The 15,696-nt window shown below is 39.3% G+C and overlaps 1 protein-coding gene across 1 annotated transcript in view; it reads left to right on the top strand.

Annotated features, from left to right (window-relative positions):
• Positions 1–15,696, top strand: part of MTMR9 (myotubularin related protein 9) — a 78,823-nt gene that overhangs the window by 24,386 nt on the left and 38,741 nt on the right. Inside the window, exons 2-3 of the mRNA XM_025281346.2 lie at positions 4,222–4,330; positions 8,397–8,522. Coding sequence (XP_025137131.1) covers positions 4,222–4,330; positions 8,397–8,522 — 235 coding nt within the window. The remainder of the gene's footprint in view (positions 1–4,221; positions 4,331–8,396; positions 8,523–15,696) is intronic.

The raw sequence follows: 15,696 nt of genomic DNA, 5'->3' as shown, positions 1-15,696 counted from the left end.
AACCAAGTTATTTGTTCTTGAATGATCTTTAGTAGTTGTGTCTTCTTTGGAATTTGTCCATATCATTTACATTGTTGAATTTATTGGCATAAAATTGTTGCTAATATTCCCTTAGTATTTTTTAGTGTCTGTGGAGTCTATGTGATTGTAACCTCTCTCATTTCTGACATTGTTAGATTGTGACTTTCTTTTTTCCTAATGTCTGCCTAGAAGATTATCACTCTTAAATGATCTTTTGAAGCAGTCATTTTTGCTTTGTTTTTCCCTACAATCTTCTCTTGTCTCTTTTTTAAATTAATGTTTTCCTCTCTTATCTTTGTTATTTAATATTTTCTGCTTTGGATTCAACTTGCTGGTATATTTCTAGGATAGTGGAATCTGAGGTCACTAATTTGAGACCCAAATTTTCTTCATTAATTTCCTTCTTTCCTAATATAGATGGTCTTCTCAGACTGTCAGCCCCACCCAATTCTTCTCTCCCTTCTCTATAACTTGGGAAATCTCAAAACAGTACATTGGGGTAGTCATCAGACTCATCTTGTTTCTCATCTCCCAGAGATCTTTGTTCGATGTCTTAAAAATTGTTGTTTGATGTTCAGCGTCTTGAAAATGGTTCTTCCTTATATTTTGCCTCCTTATTTTAGTTGTTTCGGGTAGTAGGGTAAATATGGTCCCTGAAATTCAAACTTTGCCAGAAGTGGAAGTGACAAGAATATGACTTTTCAAAATATACTTTAAAAGAGGCATTCCACTGTGTTGATCAGTTAATGGATATCTGATGGAATTTTCTTGCTAGGATTTGACCCATGTTGATAACTTTCGCTTATCCAAATCCACAGTGCAGTGATGTTGGGGATGGGGTATTTACAGAATTCAGGAAGAGTAGCTGTAGGAGTCTTCTTCCTAAACTAGGCACAGTATAAATAAAATTACCAGTTCTGGATAAGTATAATAAATCATAGTTTAGGGAATATTCACAAGTATTAATGTGAAAGAATTGGGGCAATTGGTGGCAAAGCAAAAGGAAAATCAGAGCTATCAACAAGTGTAGACAAAAGAAAACAACAGGAAAAGGAAGACAAAAGTCCCAACTAAGGTAAGATAAATGTATTCAAAACTTACTGATAACAAAATTTATGATTAAATATGGCATTTACTCTGAAGTTTTCCTTGACTTAGAATAGATATTGCAAGTTAATAGGTTTTAAAGACTGGGAAAAAAAAGATACTTGTTTTTCAGACCAACTGTTGCAAATTTGGAAGGAAGTAAAATCTGAAATGAACAGTTTTTCCTATGTTTCAGAAATATCTCTATACAAACACTTAATACATCAACTACAGATTTATTATTTTTTGAAGTAAGACTCCTAATAATCTCCACTAAATGAATTGGCCTAGTGTGAATGACTTTATATATTAAAAAATTTTAATGTATGTATTTTAAGTAATTCATGGCTCAAATGTTAATGATGGAGGCATGAGGTTCTTCCTTCATTAAACTAATAAGGGAGAAGGAAGTTGAATACAGGCACACAGCAGAGGTGTTGCGTGTTTGGTAGTCTGGAGACTACCTCAATAAATCACGTGAAGATTTTGGTTTCCCAATGCATATAAAAGTTGTGATACACTGTGCTGTAGTCTGTTAACTGTGCAGTTTATCGCTAAACAAAATGCCAGTCATCATCTGAGCCTTCAGGGAGTTGTAACCTTTTTGCCAGTGGCGGGTCTTGCCTCAATGCTGATGAACCCTGACTGATCAGAGTGGTGGGTACTGAAGGTTGAGGTGGCTCTGACAATTTCTTAAAATAAGACAAGAGTGAAGTTTGCCACATTGATTGACTCTTTCCTTTCATGAACAATCTGTCTGAAGCGTGCAGTGCTGTTTGATAGAATTTTTCCCCACAGTAGAACGTTCCTCAAAATTAGAATCAGGCTTCTCAAACCTTGCTGCTTTATCAGCTAAGCTTACGTAATATTCAGATTTCCTTGTTGTCATTTCAACAATCTTTACCAGGGGTAGACTCCATTTCAAGAAACACTAGGTTCAAGTCCTTATCCATTAAAGTTTTATCATGAGACTACAGCAGTTCATTCACATCTTCACATGCTACTTCTATTTCTCTTGTTATTTCTACCACATCTGCAGTGACTTCCTCCACTGAACTCTTGAACCCCTCAACAGCATCCATCAGGTTTAAAATCAACTTCTTCCAAACTCCTGTTAATGTTAATATTTTGACCTCTTCCCGTGAAGCACAAATATTCTTAATGGCATCTAGAATGGTGAATCCTTTCTAGAGGTTTTCGGTTTACTTTGCCCAGTTCCATTAGAAGAATCACTATGTATGGCAGCTATAGTCTAATGAAATATATTTCTTAAGTAATAAGATTTGAAAATCAAGTCGGATCCACAGTCTCCAGAATGGGCATTGTGTTAACCAGCATGAAAACAACGTGCATGTCATTGTATGTCTCCATCACTAGGAGGTGACCAGGTGCCTCGTCAGTGAGTAGTAGCGTTTTGAAAAGAATCTTTCTGAACGGTGGCTCTCAACAGAGAGCTTAACATACTCAGTAAACCCTGTTATAAACAGATGTGCTGTCATCCAGGCTTTGTCGTTCTTTTTATAGAGCACAGGCAGAGTAGATTTAACATGATTTTTCAGGGCCCTTGGACTTTGGAAATGGTAAATGAGCACTGGCATCAGCTTTAATTCACCACCCACATTATCCCCTCAGAAGAGAGTGTATCTGCCCTTAAAATCTTGGAAGCCAGGCATTGACTTCTTTCTAGCTGTTGAAGTCCTAGATGCCATCTTCTTCCAATATAAGGCTGCTTTTTAAAAAAGTTTTATTTATTTTTGGCTGCGCTGGGTCTTCCCTGTTGGGCTGCGCTTTTCTCTAGCTGCGGCGAGCAGGGGCTTCTCTTCACTGCCGTGCGTGGGCTTCTCGTTGCGCTGACCTCTCTTGCGTGGAGCACAGGCTCTAGGGTGCACGAGCTTCAGTAGTTGCGGCTCCCGGGCTCTAGAGCACAGGGTCAGTGGTTGTGGTGCATGGGCGTAGTTGCTTCACAGCATGTGGGATCTTCCTGGACCAGGTATCGAACCCGTGTCTCCTGCATTGGCAGGTGGATTCTTTACCACTGAGCCACTAGGAAAGCCCTAGGCTGTTTTGTCTACATTGAAAATCTGTTTTCACCTTCATGAATTACCTTAACTGTATCTGGATAACTTGCTGCTGCTTCTACATCAGCACTTGCTGCTTTCTTTTATGTGATGGAGACAACTTCTTTCCTTAAATCTCATTAACAAACCTCTGCTTGCTTCAGACTTTTCTCTCATAGGTTTCTTTCCTGTCTCCATCTTTAGAGAATTAGAGTTAGGGCCTTACTCTGGATTAGGCTTTGACTTAAGGTAATGTTATGGCTGACTGATCTTAAAACTTTCTATCAGCACTTAGGCTTTTTTTGTTTTCTTATCATTCTTATTTTCACTGGAGTAGCAGTTTTAATTTCCTTCAAGGACTTTCCTTTGCATTCACAACTTGCTAACTATTTGGCTAATAAGAGGCCTAACTTTTGGCCTATTTCAACTGACATGGCTTCCTTACTAAGCTTAATCTTTCTTAGCTTTTGATGTAAAAAAGTGAGATGTGTGACTCTTCCTTTCCTTTGAGCTCTTAGAGGGCATTATAGAGTTATTAATTGGCTTAATTTCAATATTGTTGTGTTTAAGGAAATAGGGAGGCCTGAGGAAAGGGAGAGAGATGGGGAAACAGCCAGTTGGTCAAGCAGTCAGAGGACATTTATTTATCAGTTAAGTTTGCTGTCATATATGGGCATGGTTACTGGTGCTGCAAAACAGTTACAGTAGTAATGTCAAAGATCACTGATGACAAAGCACCGTGACAAGTATAACAAAATAGCAACAACCATAATAAGGCTTGGGATAATGTAACAACTACCAAAATGTGATGCAGAGAGAAGTGAGCAAATGCTATTAGAAAAATGGTGCCAACAGACTTGCCGGACACAGAGTTGCAACAAACATTCAATCTTTAAAAAACACACCATCTGGGAAGCTCAATAAAGTGAGTACAATAAAACAAGGTCTGCCTGTATAGCTGGTGATTACGACTAACCAGGTCTTTTTGAAGAAATAATCATATACTTTGAGTTGGGAGTATATATGTCCTTAAGCATAATTTATGATTTTTTTATAGATTTGTGGGACCACTGGGTACCATCATCATAAAATGTAAGGATTTTCGAATTATTCAGTTGGATATTCCTGGAATGGAAGAATGTTTGAATATAGCCAGTTCCATTGAGGTAAGTGTTTTGGAAACAAAATGTGATAAAAGAAGGAACTTTATTTTCTGATTCACTGTAACTCTTATGTTTCTTTTTTAGATAAATATCATTTGAGTCATGTTCTGTGACTCAAATCTGGAAGACTGAAGGCAAAGCCTTACCCTGAATCATTGTTACAGGAATGTAAAAAGATTTTATTGACTTAGAGAAGTTATTAATGTTACTTATTCTTCTGGGTTCATCTATGTTGTAGCATGTGACAGGATTTCCTTCCCATTTAAGGCTGAATAATATTCCATTGTGTGTTTCTAAATGTTGAGACTTTTTGAAAATCTTATTTCTTTTGTAAAGCAATTATCACTAATGATTGTAGTCTTTTGTTTGTTTTTAGTAAATTTGAATTTCCGTATATCCTGTTTGCTTGAGATAGGATGTGTTCATTTTATATTTATAGAAATGATAGTGAACATATGTCCAGATTAGAAATAATAGAAATTTTACTTGGATAATTTAGTGTTTAAATTGAATCAGTTCAGTTCAGTTCAGTTGCTCAGTCGTGTCCAACTCTTTGCGACCCCATGAATCGCAGCACACCAGGCCTCCCTGTCCATCACTAACTCCCAGAGTTCATTCAAACTCATGTCCATCGAGTCAGTGATGCCATCCAGCCATCTCATCCTCTGTCATCCCCTTTCCCTCCTGTCCCCAATCCTTCCCAGCATCAGAGTCTTTTCCAGTGAGTCAACTCTTCGCGTGAGGTGGCCAGAGTATTGGAGTTTCAGCTTCAGCATCAGTCCTTCCAGTGAACACCCAGGACTGATCTCCTTTAGGATGGACTGGTTGGATCTCCTTGCAGTCCAAGGGACACACTATTTTCTTTCCCACTTTAACCAACTCTTTTGGTATATACTCATTTTTAAAATTGCTTTATTTTACTTCATTACCACTAAATTATAGCAGTTAACTTTACGTTTATAGTATTTTCTAGATAATTATAGAGACATATTGAGGGTTTTTTTCCTTCTTTCTTTGAGTGCCTAATATGGGCTTTGTGTGCAGAATAAATGCTATTGGCTTAACTATTAAAAGGAGGCAGAAAGGCTTAAACCTGTAACTAGGATTTCCTTTGGCTTTTAAACAAAAAAACAGAAATAGAAGAACTGTTATGATACTGAGAAAATGGCATGTAGTATTTTTCTTTCTGCTTTTGCTAAATTTTTCTTATGAAAACAAGAAGATAAGCTGAACTCTTTGTGTTACATATTCATCATTGGAAATAACATAGGAATGTTGACTTGGCTGTATTTGTTGACATGAGTGAGAATCACACTGTACGTTCTAGGCTGTTGAAGGGAAATGCTGTCTTGCTCTTTAGGCCAAGTAATGCCGCTCACCCACTTCAGTTGAGCATGTTATTTTTTTTTCAGTTGTGGGGTTGGATTTTCACTGACCCATGCACATTTTTTTTTTTCTTATCCCTTTTATAACTTGTAAGATAGCCGGTGGATGTTAGTGAAATTGCCTGTGGTGAAGAAACAGGGCAAAAAAGCCTATTACCCAACTCTGATGGCATTTAGCTTTGTTAGCATTTGACACTGAACAGTTGCTTATTTAGCTATACATATTAAATATTATGTAAAACTCGGTAGAAACTGACTGACTACGGAGAAGCCCTTATGGCTGAGAAGAAGCCACAAATGCTGAGCCACTCTTGTGATTTGACCTTAGAAAGTGAATGCTCTGTTGATTGTTTTCCCAGCAGAGTGCATGCACACCGTGTACTTGGCCTCTAGCCTTGTCCTGGCGTCCCGTTTTCCTCTGTCCCTCCATACAGCTTGATATAATTTGGTAGTAATAAGTGAATTCTTATAAAGCATAGTTGAGCTATTCTTTGTTATCAAAATTCATATACTCAAAATCTGCTACCCTAAGTAGAATCCCATTGGAAGAATAACTGGCAAGTGCTCAGTTTTCTAAATTATAGGTAGGAAGTCTGATGAACCATTTTTTTCTGTGTAGTTTCGGTTGTCTTTAGGGTTGAAATGACTTTATTTCTTTGAGCATTAATGTGTTTAAAGGAAAAGTTCTGTCTCTAGCTACATGAAATGTAATCATGACAAGTCTGAGTGCTTATTGCCTGCTGGAAGGTTTGTGAACATGGATTTAAAATAATGATTGTACCAGTCACTATTAAAATAGTATGGAGGTTCCTCAATAAATTAAAAAAGGATCTTTCATTGATCCAGCAATCCCACTTCTCAGTGTATAACTGAAGGAAACAAAATGATTGTTTTAAAGAGATATCTGTACTCCCATGTTCATTGCAGCATTATTCATAATATTCAAAGAATATAAAAACCTAAGTGTCTGTTGATGGATGGATGAATAAAGATTATACACACAATGCGTGCACACATGTACACACACACAATGGAATAGTATTCAGCCATCAAAAGGAAAGCAGTCCTGCCAGTGGAAACAGCTGCATGAAGAATGGCCTGAACAAACAGTGGATGAGACTGGAGGGCGTTGTGCTGAGTGAAACAAGCCAGGCAGAGACAGACAGATATTGCATGATATCACTTATATATGGAATCTCAAAAACAGAAAAGGGAAACACATAGAAACAGGGAGTAGAAAAGTGGTTTCCCGGGGCTAGGGGTGGGTGAAATAGGGAGAGGCTGGTCAAAGTTACAGACCTGAGAATTTAATGTATAACATAGACTATAGTTGATAGCACTGTATTATGTAACTGAAATTTGCCAAGAGAGTAGAACTTAAATGTTCTCAAAAGCAACAACAGAGGGTAAATACTGAGGTGATGGATGTGTTAATTAACTCAAGGGGGGAACTCTTTTACACTGTGTTTGTGTATCAAATCATCACATTGTACGTTAGAAATATTTTACATTTTATTTATCAATTTATACCACAGTAAAGCTGAAAAAATTTTTTAATACTGCAAAGAATATTTTTTAAGTAGTAAAATAAAAAATTTAAAAATTAAATAAAGTTCTACTGACCTGATCTTTCTGTGACTTAGAAGGAGGTAGCTTTACTCTGAGAGCTTGGGGATGTTAGCATGATGTTGGGCCCCTAGCGCCCCTCCAGCTGAATGTTTCCAAAATTACAGCAGTTTGAATTGTGCTAATTGATTTTGGTGCCTTTGTTTTTCTAGCCATAGAAATGCTTTCTAAAACTCCCCTGTCAGAAGGATGAAACTGCCAGGTGACAGGTTCCATCAGACAGGTTCCATCTCTCAGCTCCTCACTTAGTCAGGATTCCTTGGCCTTGTACTTCAGATGGCCTGTAGGCTCACTTTGGGACCACGGAGTTACTGCGCCGGTTTGAGAGTGGTTAGCGTAGCATGAATGTGTGAGGGCATCTGCTCACTCCAGGAATGGAGGGAGTTTCACGTTGATGGAGGCTACGTGGAGCATACAGTAGCCGAAATTAGAGCTTGCTATGTGTCCGGTACTATCCTAGCCCTGCTGCACACCTCTTAATGCCTCAACAGCCCTAGGCGTTGCCCTTTGAAGTTATTTCCTCCATTGACAGCTGAGGCCCGGAGTGGCCGCATCATGTAATACCACCGTTGGCGCTGGCATCTGGAATTTGAGTCCAGCAGTCTGACTGTTTGCCTACTAAGCTTTTTTTACAATTGCTCAGAAACTCTGATTTTTAAGTAACTTACATATGTAGTTAATAACTGGATTTTGAGCCAAGGCCTTACTGATTAACTGCAGCCTGTTCTCTAATCCCCAGAAATATTTGGACCATTTCATTAGGCCTTATTACATGGTCTCAAGAAGAAGTTTTTTCCATTGTTCTTCTAGAATAGGTGTGCACATTGTTTTGTTCTTTTGTTCATTCAGCAAATGCTAGTTGAGTGTTATATGCCAGACACCGTGTTAGAGGCTGAAAATAAGGTATAATTGTATCTAGTGATAAATATAATGTTAGAGAAATGTATTAGGTGTCCATCATTTTAGGCCATATTTGATGAATGTCAATTTGGCAATTAGAAAATGTTTGGAATTGTGACGCATTTCTTTTTTCTTTCTTTACTTCTTTTGTCCCCTAGGCGTTATCTACCCTGGACTCCATCACTCTGATGTATCCTTTCTTTTACCGGCCCATGTTTGAAGTGATAGAAGATGGCTGGCATTCTTTCCTCCCTGAGCAAGAGTTTGAACTCTACTCTTCAGAGGTGAGTAACTTTTGAGAGAATTAATGGGTAATGAGAAATAACACAGCACTTGAGAGAATTAATGGGTAATGAGAAATAACACAGCACTTTACTGGTGAAACCGATCGCTTCCTTTTGACAAGTAAAAGAAGCAGCTATTAGTGCTGCAGCCTCTGCCATTCAAAGATTTGCATAATTGTTCTCAGTGCTACAGCTTAAGTAATTTTCTTTCTAGTAGATTTGCTGATAAAGCATTAAGATCTTCATAAAGATAGTCCTGACCTGTTTTAATTTGGGGGTGTTTTAAAAGTGTTCCATAGAAGCAGTTTTATATATAGTAATTAGGTTCTGAGCCATCCCCCCAGAAGTCTGTTGAACTCATCTGTACCCCGAAGAACATTAGAAAACCATGTATATCGATTTCTTTCTGTGGGATAGTTTTTGTGATTTCATGATTTGGGTTACTAAGACCGGTGTACTTCTCCTTTGTCTTTGGACATGGGGTATCTGTTTTGGTGGATTCCAGTGTTCTCCTCTTGATGGTTGTTCAGTAACTGTGATTTCAGTGCTCTCTCAGGAGGAGCTGAGTGCGTATCCTCTTACTGTGCCATCTTGAACCAATCCCTGAGTGGGATTCTACTTACAAAGGTTTTTTGATTGAACCAACAGAGAACATTTGTGTCTTGCATTGAGTGTGCCTTCCCCTTCACTCTTGGCTGGCCAGAATATACAGATACCTCAAAAAAGAAATGGCTGTATCTCATTAAGAAAGAACCTAGAGTTGTCCAATAAGTAGATGCTTTTGGTCTGCAAAAAAAAATTTTTTTTTAACTTTTTCTACTATACCTCTGTAAATGGGTCCTGAGAAATCAAGAAGTAGGGACCAGGTGCCATGAAATTTAAAGAACAAAGACGTCCATAGCAGCAAAGTGAAAAAGGAAGGGGAATTTTATATTCTTGCATATAGAGTGTTTTTATATAGCTTGTGCCACCTGTATTTACATTTATTTTCAAGGTCTTTATAGCATTAAAAACTACATAGTAAACATTCTCAAATGCATGCTGCTTTTCTTTCATATCAATTGACTACTACCTGATGGCTACCTTAGGGGAATCCGTAGGAACTTCCTAGGTGGAAAACAGCAGTCCGAATTTGATCAAGAAGGGAGATGTCTGGATGATTTTCCTGGTTATCCAAAAAATATCAGTGTAAATTATTCCTCTTGTGGTTAGGTGCCATAAGTGAATCACTCTAAGTCTACGTTCAGCAAGCCAGCGTTCGATCAGTCTCCTGTTGTGTTCAGAAGTCCTGTGTGCTGACAGCATCCATGATGTGCTTGTCCGGCTCCTGCTTGCTGAGTCTCTAGTGCGAGAGGATTTGCAGCATCACACAGCGTCCCAGTCAGTATCACCGTCCTGGTACTGAGCTGACATCCCTGCACTCAGACCCTGTGTTTCTGACGTGGCCTGTGGTACTCAGGTTGTCTTATTCCTCTACAGTAAATAGTTCTTCAAATTAAGTTTTATGTCCCCACTAAGTTTTCTTTTCTATAGATTAAATATGAGTATTTACTTTAGCCTTTTCTCATACCACTGAACTCAGGGCCACGCCCTGTCTTGATTGCTTTTCTCGGCAAGACCTTCAGTTTGTCACTGATTCTCATAAAAGATAGCACTCATAACATTTAGTGTAGATTGGAGCTATTGATGATACTTTAAGGTAGCCCAAAGTTGCATTGGCCTCTTTCAGAATTAAATTACTCATGAAGGCACGGAGGAAATGACATTATTAGATTTATGTTAGAGTTAAGCAATTCTGATGCAAAATGCTGGGAAACTGCTTAGGAGGCTACTGAAGTAATGATTGGATCAGTAACAGAGGGGTTGTAGTGCAGAAAGTTTCAGGAAGTGGAATTAAAAGGAGTTGGCGACCCACTCATTGGACATGAGAGGTAAAACAGGCAGAGGCGTCTAGGTTGACTACTGAGATGGGAAAGACAGAGAAATGTGCGCGACAGGGAGTGAGTGGAATTCAGTTTTGAAGACGGCAAATTCGAAGGGCCTGTGTGGTGCACATCATTGAATATGTATAAGAGATAGTTTAGAGCTTGAGAGATTTCTGTTAAAAATGAAAATTTGAGAGTCATCAGTGTATACATTGTGTACATTGTGAGAGTCATAGGCAGAAGTTGAGATTACTGAGGGAAAACATCTAATGTCAGTAGGGGCCAAGGACTAACTGTGTAAGGAAGAGTGGAGGAAAAAGCCAAGGGAAGAGCGAGTTTCAAGTAGGAGGGGGTCACCAGTGTGAAAGCTTCTCTTCATTGTTTATTGTCTCCTGAGCTAGAATACAAGCTGCTAGAATACAAACTTTAGGAGGCTGGGGACCATGCCATCTTGTTCCCTGCTGCATTCCTAGTACATGGTTTGCAAGCAGTAGGTATTTGTCAAGTCAATAAATATAGGAATGTGTGCATTTGTGCAGGACAGGACAAAGGTATGATAAGTCTTTATATCACTGGAATCCTCCATCAGGTAGACACATATCACTTCATCAGTATTCCTTAAGGAAGGTTTTTTGATCGTCTAAAAAACTTTATGAATAGTATTAGCCAGTCCCTGCTTCTCTGTTATATTCAAGAGAGATCTGTGGTATTGAGAAGACCGAGTGTTCAAACTATCTCTCAAATTATTTACATTGCATCCCAGATATTAATGTTAACTGCTTGACTTTCTGGGACTTTGTTTCCATGTCTATAAAATCAAAGTGTTGGACAAATGACAAATGTAAGAGTTCCTCCCCTTAACATACTTTTATTCTAGGATATAATAAAATACTATTTCAGATACTTTGCTGAAATGCACATATACAGTATATATCTGTGCTTCCCCAGTCTACCACTTTAGAAATTATATACAAAAAAGATGATGATAAGGTAATGGTTGAGTAGCCCCTGTCTGACAAGATCTCCTGCAGATGTCAGTGACAAACTATGAATAAAGCAGAAAAACTTGAAGCTCTGGTGAGTGAACAGAAAGCAGCGTATTTTAGAGGGAGGGGAGGAAAAACTTAGAGGAAGTGAACGGCAGAGTAAATTTCCTTTTTCGGGGCTTTGTCCTGAAGTCCGCACAGTTACCGGCATTGATGGTGCCGGACAGCTAATGTTCTAATGGAAAGCCCACTTTCTCGCTGGTGGGAGGAACCAGAGAGCCGCAAGAGGGGAACCTTGATCCTGTATGGAATCCTGAATCTCTGGCTGACTCCTGAACCATTGCTTGGGGCAGACCGGGGGCAGTCAGAACTAAGATCTAAGTTGCCGTGCATTTCAGATGTTACGAAGTTTGTGGTTTGTCTGAAGAAGCTAATTCCTTGTAAAACACTCTTCAAAGGTGTTTAATGGAATGCAGATTTTCTGCAACATAAAATTCACAGTGAATATAGCATATAATCCAAAGTTGGATATTATGACTCATATTAGGACCCATTCTCGAGAAAGAGTCTATCAAAAAAAGAGTCAACAAGTACCAGTCCCAAGATGCCTCAGATGTTGAAATGTTTGATCATTCAAGGTCTTTAGAGCAGCTGTTTAAATTGCTTGATTTTCCATAAAGGTAAATATGTTTCGAATGAGAGACAAGACAGGAAATCTTAACAGAGAAATAGAAATGCTAAAAAGAGTCAAATGAACCCTCAGCATTTTTTGAAAATATATATCTGAAATAAAATGTTCACCTGGTTAAATAGCAGAGAGGAGATGACAGGACAGAATCAGTGCAATTGAAGCTACAGCGATAGAAATTATTTGGAGAAATAAAGGAGATGGGAAATTATGGAAAAAAGAGCCTCAGAAACCTGTGGAGCAAAATGGCTAGCGTGTGTGTAATTACAGACCCAAGAGAGAATAGACAATAGGTAGGAAAAACATTTAAAGAAATCATGTTCAGAAGCTAAAAATTTGGTCAATTTTATAAGTTCAAAAAGTGTAGCAAGCCCCAAACAGGATGAGTAGGAGAAAAATCAGGCTAGGCACATGATAGTCAAATTGTCAAAGAGCAATGGTCAAATGAAGATCTTGAAAGTTGCCAGTTGATAACAACACATTACATACAGAGATAATTCAGATGACCATGGACTGTTCATCAGAATTTATGGAGACTACATAATAAAACTTTTATATTCTAAATTTTATTTATTTTTAAGGAGCGTATTTAGCTGTGTCGGCTCTTGGCTGTGGCACACGGGACCTTTATTGCACCGTGTGCAGTCTTTTGCTGTGGGCCACGGGCTCTCTAGGTGTGGCACATGGACTCCAAAAGTGTGGGCTGAGTAGTTACAGTGGTCCAGCTTAGTTGCTCTGCAGCTTCTTCCCTGACCAGGGATCAAACCCTTGACCCCTCCATCATCACAGGGCAGATTCTTAACCACTGGACCACCATGGAAGTCCCAACAAAACTTTTATTAAAAAGTGCTAAAAGGTGAAAAGCCTGTCAACCCTGAATTCTCTATCTGGTGAAAATATCTCACAAGGAAGAAGGTGAGAAAACATTTTCAGATAAAAAGAAACTAAGAACTTGTCACTAAGAGACCTTCCCTATAAGAAATGTTAAAAGAAGTTATTCAGACTAAAGGGAAATAATACCAGAGGGAAACCTAAATATTCAAAATAATTGAAGAATATTGGAAATGGTATAATTAAATATAACAAGCTATTTTTTCTTTTTAATGTCTTTAAAATATGTATGACTAAAACAAAAACTATAGCATTGCCTTTGTGGTGTTTATGGTGTGTGTAGACATGTTACACGGAAACGATGTCATTAAAAATGGATGTGGAGTGGCTGAACGGATCAGTCGTGTCTGACTCTTTGCGACCCCATGAAACGCAGGACGCCAGGCCTCCCTGTCCATCACCAACTCCCGGAGTCCACCCAGACCCATGTCCATCAAGTCGATGATGCCATCCAATCATCTCATCCTCTGTCTTCCCCTTCTCCTCCTGCCCTCAATCTTTCCCAGCATCAGGGTCTTTTCCAATGAGTCAGCTCTTCACATCAGGTGGCCAAAGTATTGGAGCTACAGCTTCAACATCAGTCCTTCCAATGAACACCTAGGACTGATCTCCTTTAGGATGGACTGGTTGGATCTCCTTGCAGTCCAAGGGACTCTCAAGAGTCTTCTCCAACACCACAGTTCAAAAGCATCAATCCTTCGGCGCTCAGCTTTCTTTATAGTCCAACTCTCACATCCATACATGACCACTGGGAAAACCATAGCCTTGACTAGACGGACCTTTGTTGGCAAAATAATGTCTCTGCTTTTGAATATGCTGTCTAGGTTGGTCATAACTTTCCTTCCAAGGAGTAAGCATCTTTTAATTTCATGGCTGCCGTCACCATCTGCAGTGATTTTGGAGCCCAGAAAAATACAGTCAGCTACTGTTTGCACTGTTTCCCCATCTATCTGCCATGAAGTGATGGGACCAGATGCCGTGATCTTCATTTTCTGAATGTTGAGCTTTAAGCCAACTTTTTCACTCTCCTCTTTCACTTTCATCAAGAGGCTCTGTAGTTTCTCTTCACTTTCTGCCATAAGGGTGGTGTCATCTGCATATCTGAGGTTACTGATATTTCTCCTGGCAATCTTGATTCCAGCTTGTGCTTCTTCTAGCTCAGCGTTTCTCATGATGTATTCTACATATAAGTTAAATAAGCAGGGTGACAATATACAGCCTTGACGTACTCCTTTTCCTATTTGGAACCAGTCTGTTGTTCCATGTCCAGTTCTAACTGTTGCTTCCTGACCTTCATACAGGTTTCTCAAGAGGTAGGTCAGGTGGTTTGGTATGCCTGTCTCTCTGAATGGATACACAGACCTATACAGTTTCAGAGTTTTTACATGTTATGTAACATGGGCTAATGTTTAAGTTAACAGTATATATTATAATCCCTGGAGCAGTTTCTCAACCTTGGCACTGTTGACCTTTGGGCTGCATAATTCTTTGTTGTGAGACCTGTCCTGTGCATTGTAGGGTGTTTGGCAGTATCCCTGGTCTACCACTAGATGTCAGCAGTGGTCTTCTCCAACCCCCAATTGTCTCCACTCATTAACAAATGTTCGCTGGAGGCAAAATCACCCCTAGTTGAGAACGATTGTCCTTGTCACTTCAGTTCAGTAAAAGCAATCATAGAGTCAGTTCAGTTCATTGGCTCAGTCGTGTCCGACTGTTTGCGACTCTATGGACTGCAGCACGCCAGGCTTCCCTGTCCATCACCAACTCCCGGAGCTTGCTCAAACTCGTGTCCATCAAGTGTGTGATGCGATCCAACCATCTCATCCTCTGTCATTCCCTTCTCCTCCTACCTTCAGTCTTTCCCAGCATCAGGGTCTTTTCTAGTGAGTCGGCTCTTCGCATCAGGTGGCCAAAGTATTGGAGTTTCAGCTTCAGCATCAGTCCTTCCGGTGAATATTCAGGGTTTATTTCCTTTAGGATTGACTGGTTGGATCTCCTTGCAGTCCAATGAACTCTCAAGAGTCTTCTCACAGTTCAAGAGCATCAATTCTGGTTCTCAGCTTTCTTTATGGTCCAACTCTCACATCCATACATGACTACTGGAAAAACCAAAGCTTTGACTAGACGGACCTTTTTTGGCAAAGTAATGTCCCTGCTTTTTAATATGCTATCTAGGTTGGTCATAGCTTTTCTTCCAAGGGTCAAGTGTTGTTTAATTTCATGGCGGCAGTCACCATCTACAGTGATTTTGGAGCCCAAGAAAATAAAGTCTGTCACTCTTTCCATTATTTCCCCACCTATTTGCCATGAAATGATGGGACTGGATGCCATGATCTTTGTTTTTTGAATGTTGAGTTTTTTAAGCCAGCTTTTTCACTCTCCTCTTTTCACTTTCATCAAGAGGCACTTTAGTTCTTCTTCGCTTTATGTCATAAGGGTGGTGTCATCTGCATATCTGAGGTTATTGATATTTCTCCTGGCAATCTTCATTCCAGCTTGTGCTTCATCCAGCCTGGCATTTTGCATGATGTATTCTGCATATAAGTTAAATAAACAGGGTGACAGTATATAGCCTTGACATACCCCTTTCCCAATTTGGAACCACTCTTTTGTTCCGTGTCCAGTTCTGTTGTTTCTTGACTTATATACAGATTTCTCAGGAGGCAGGAAAGGTGGTCTGAGCA

The sequence above is a fragment of the Bubalus bubalis genome, chromosome 3 (assembly GCF_019923935.1).
Source record: "Bubalus bubalis isolate 160015118507 breed Murrah chromosome 3, NDDB_SH_1, whole genome shotgun sequence".
Classification (NCBI taxonomy): Eukaryota; Metazoa; Chordata; class Mammalia; order Artiodactyla; family Bovidae; genus Bubalus; species Bubalus bubalis.
The sequence above is the reverse complement of the archived record's forward strand: the minus strand, read 5'-3'. Positions and strand labels throughout refer to the sequence as shown.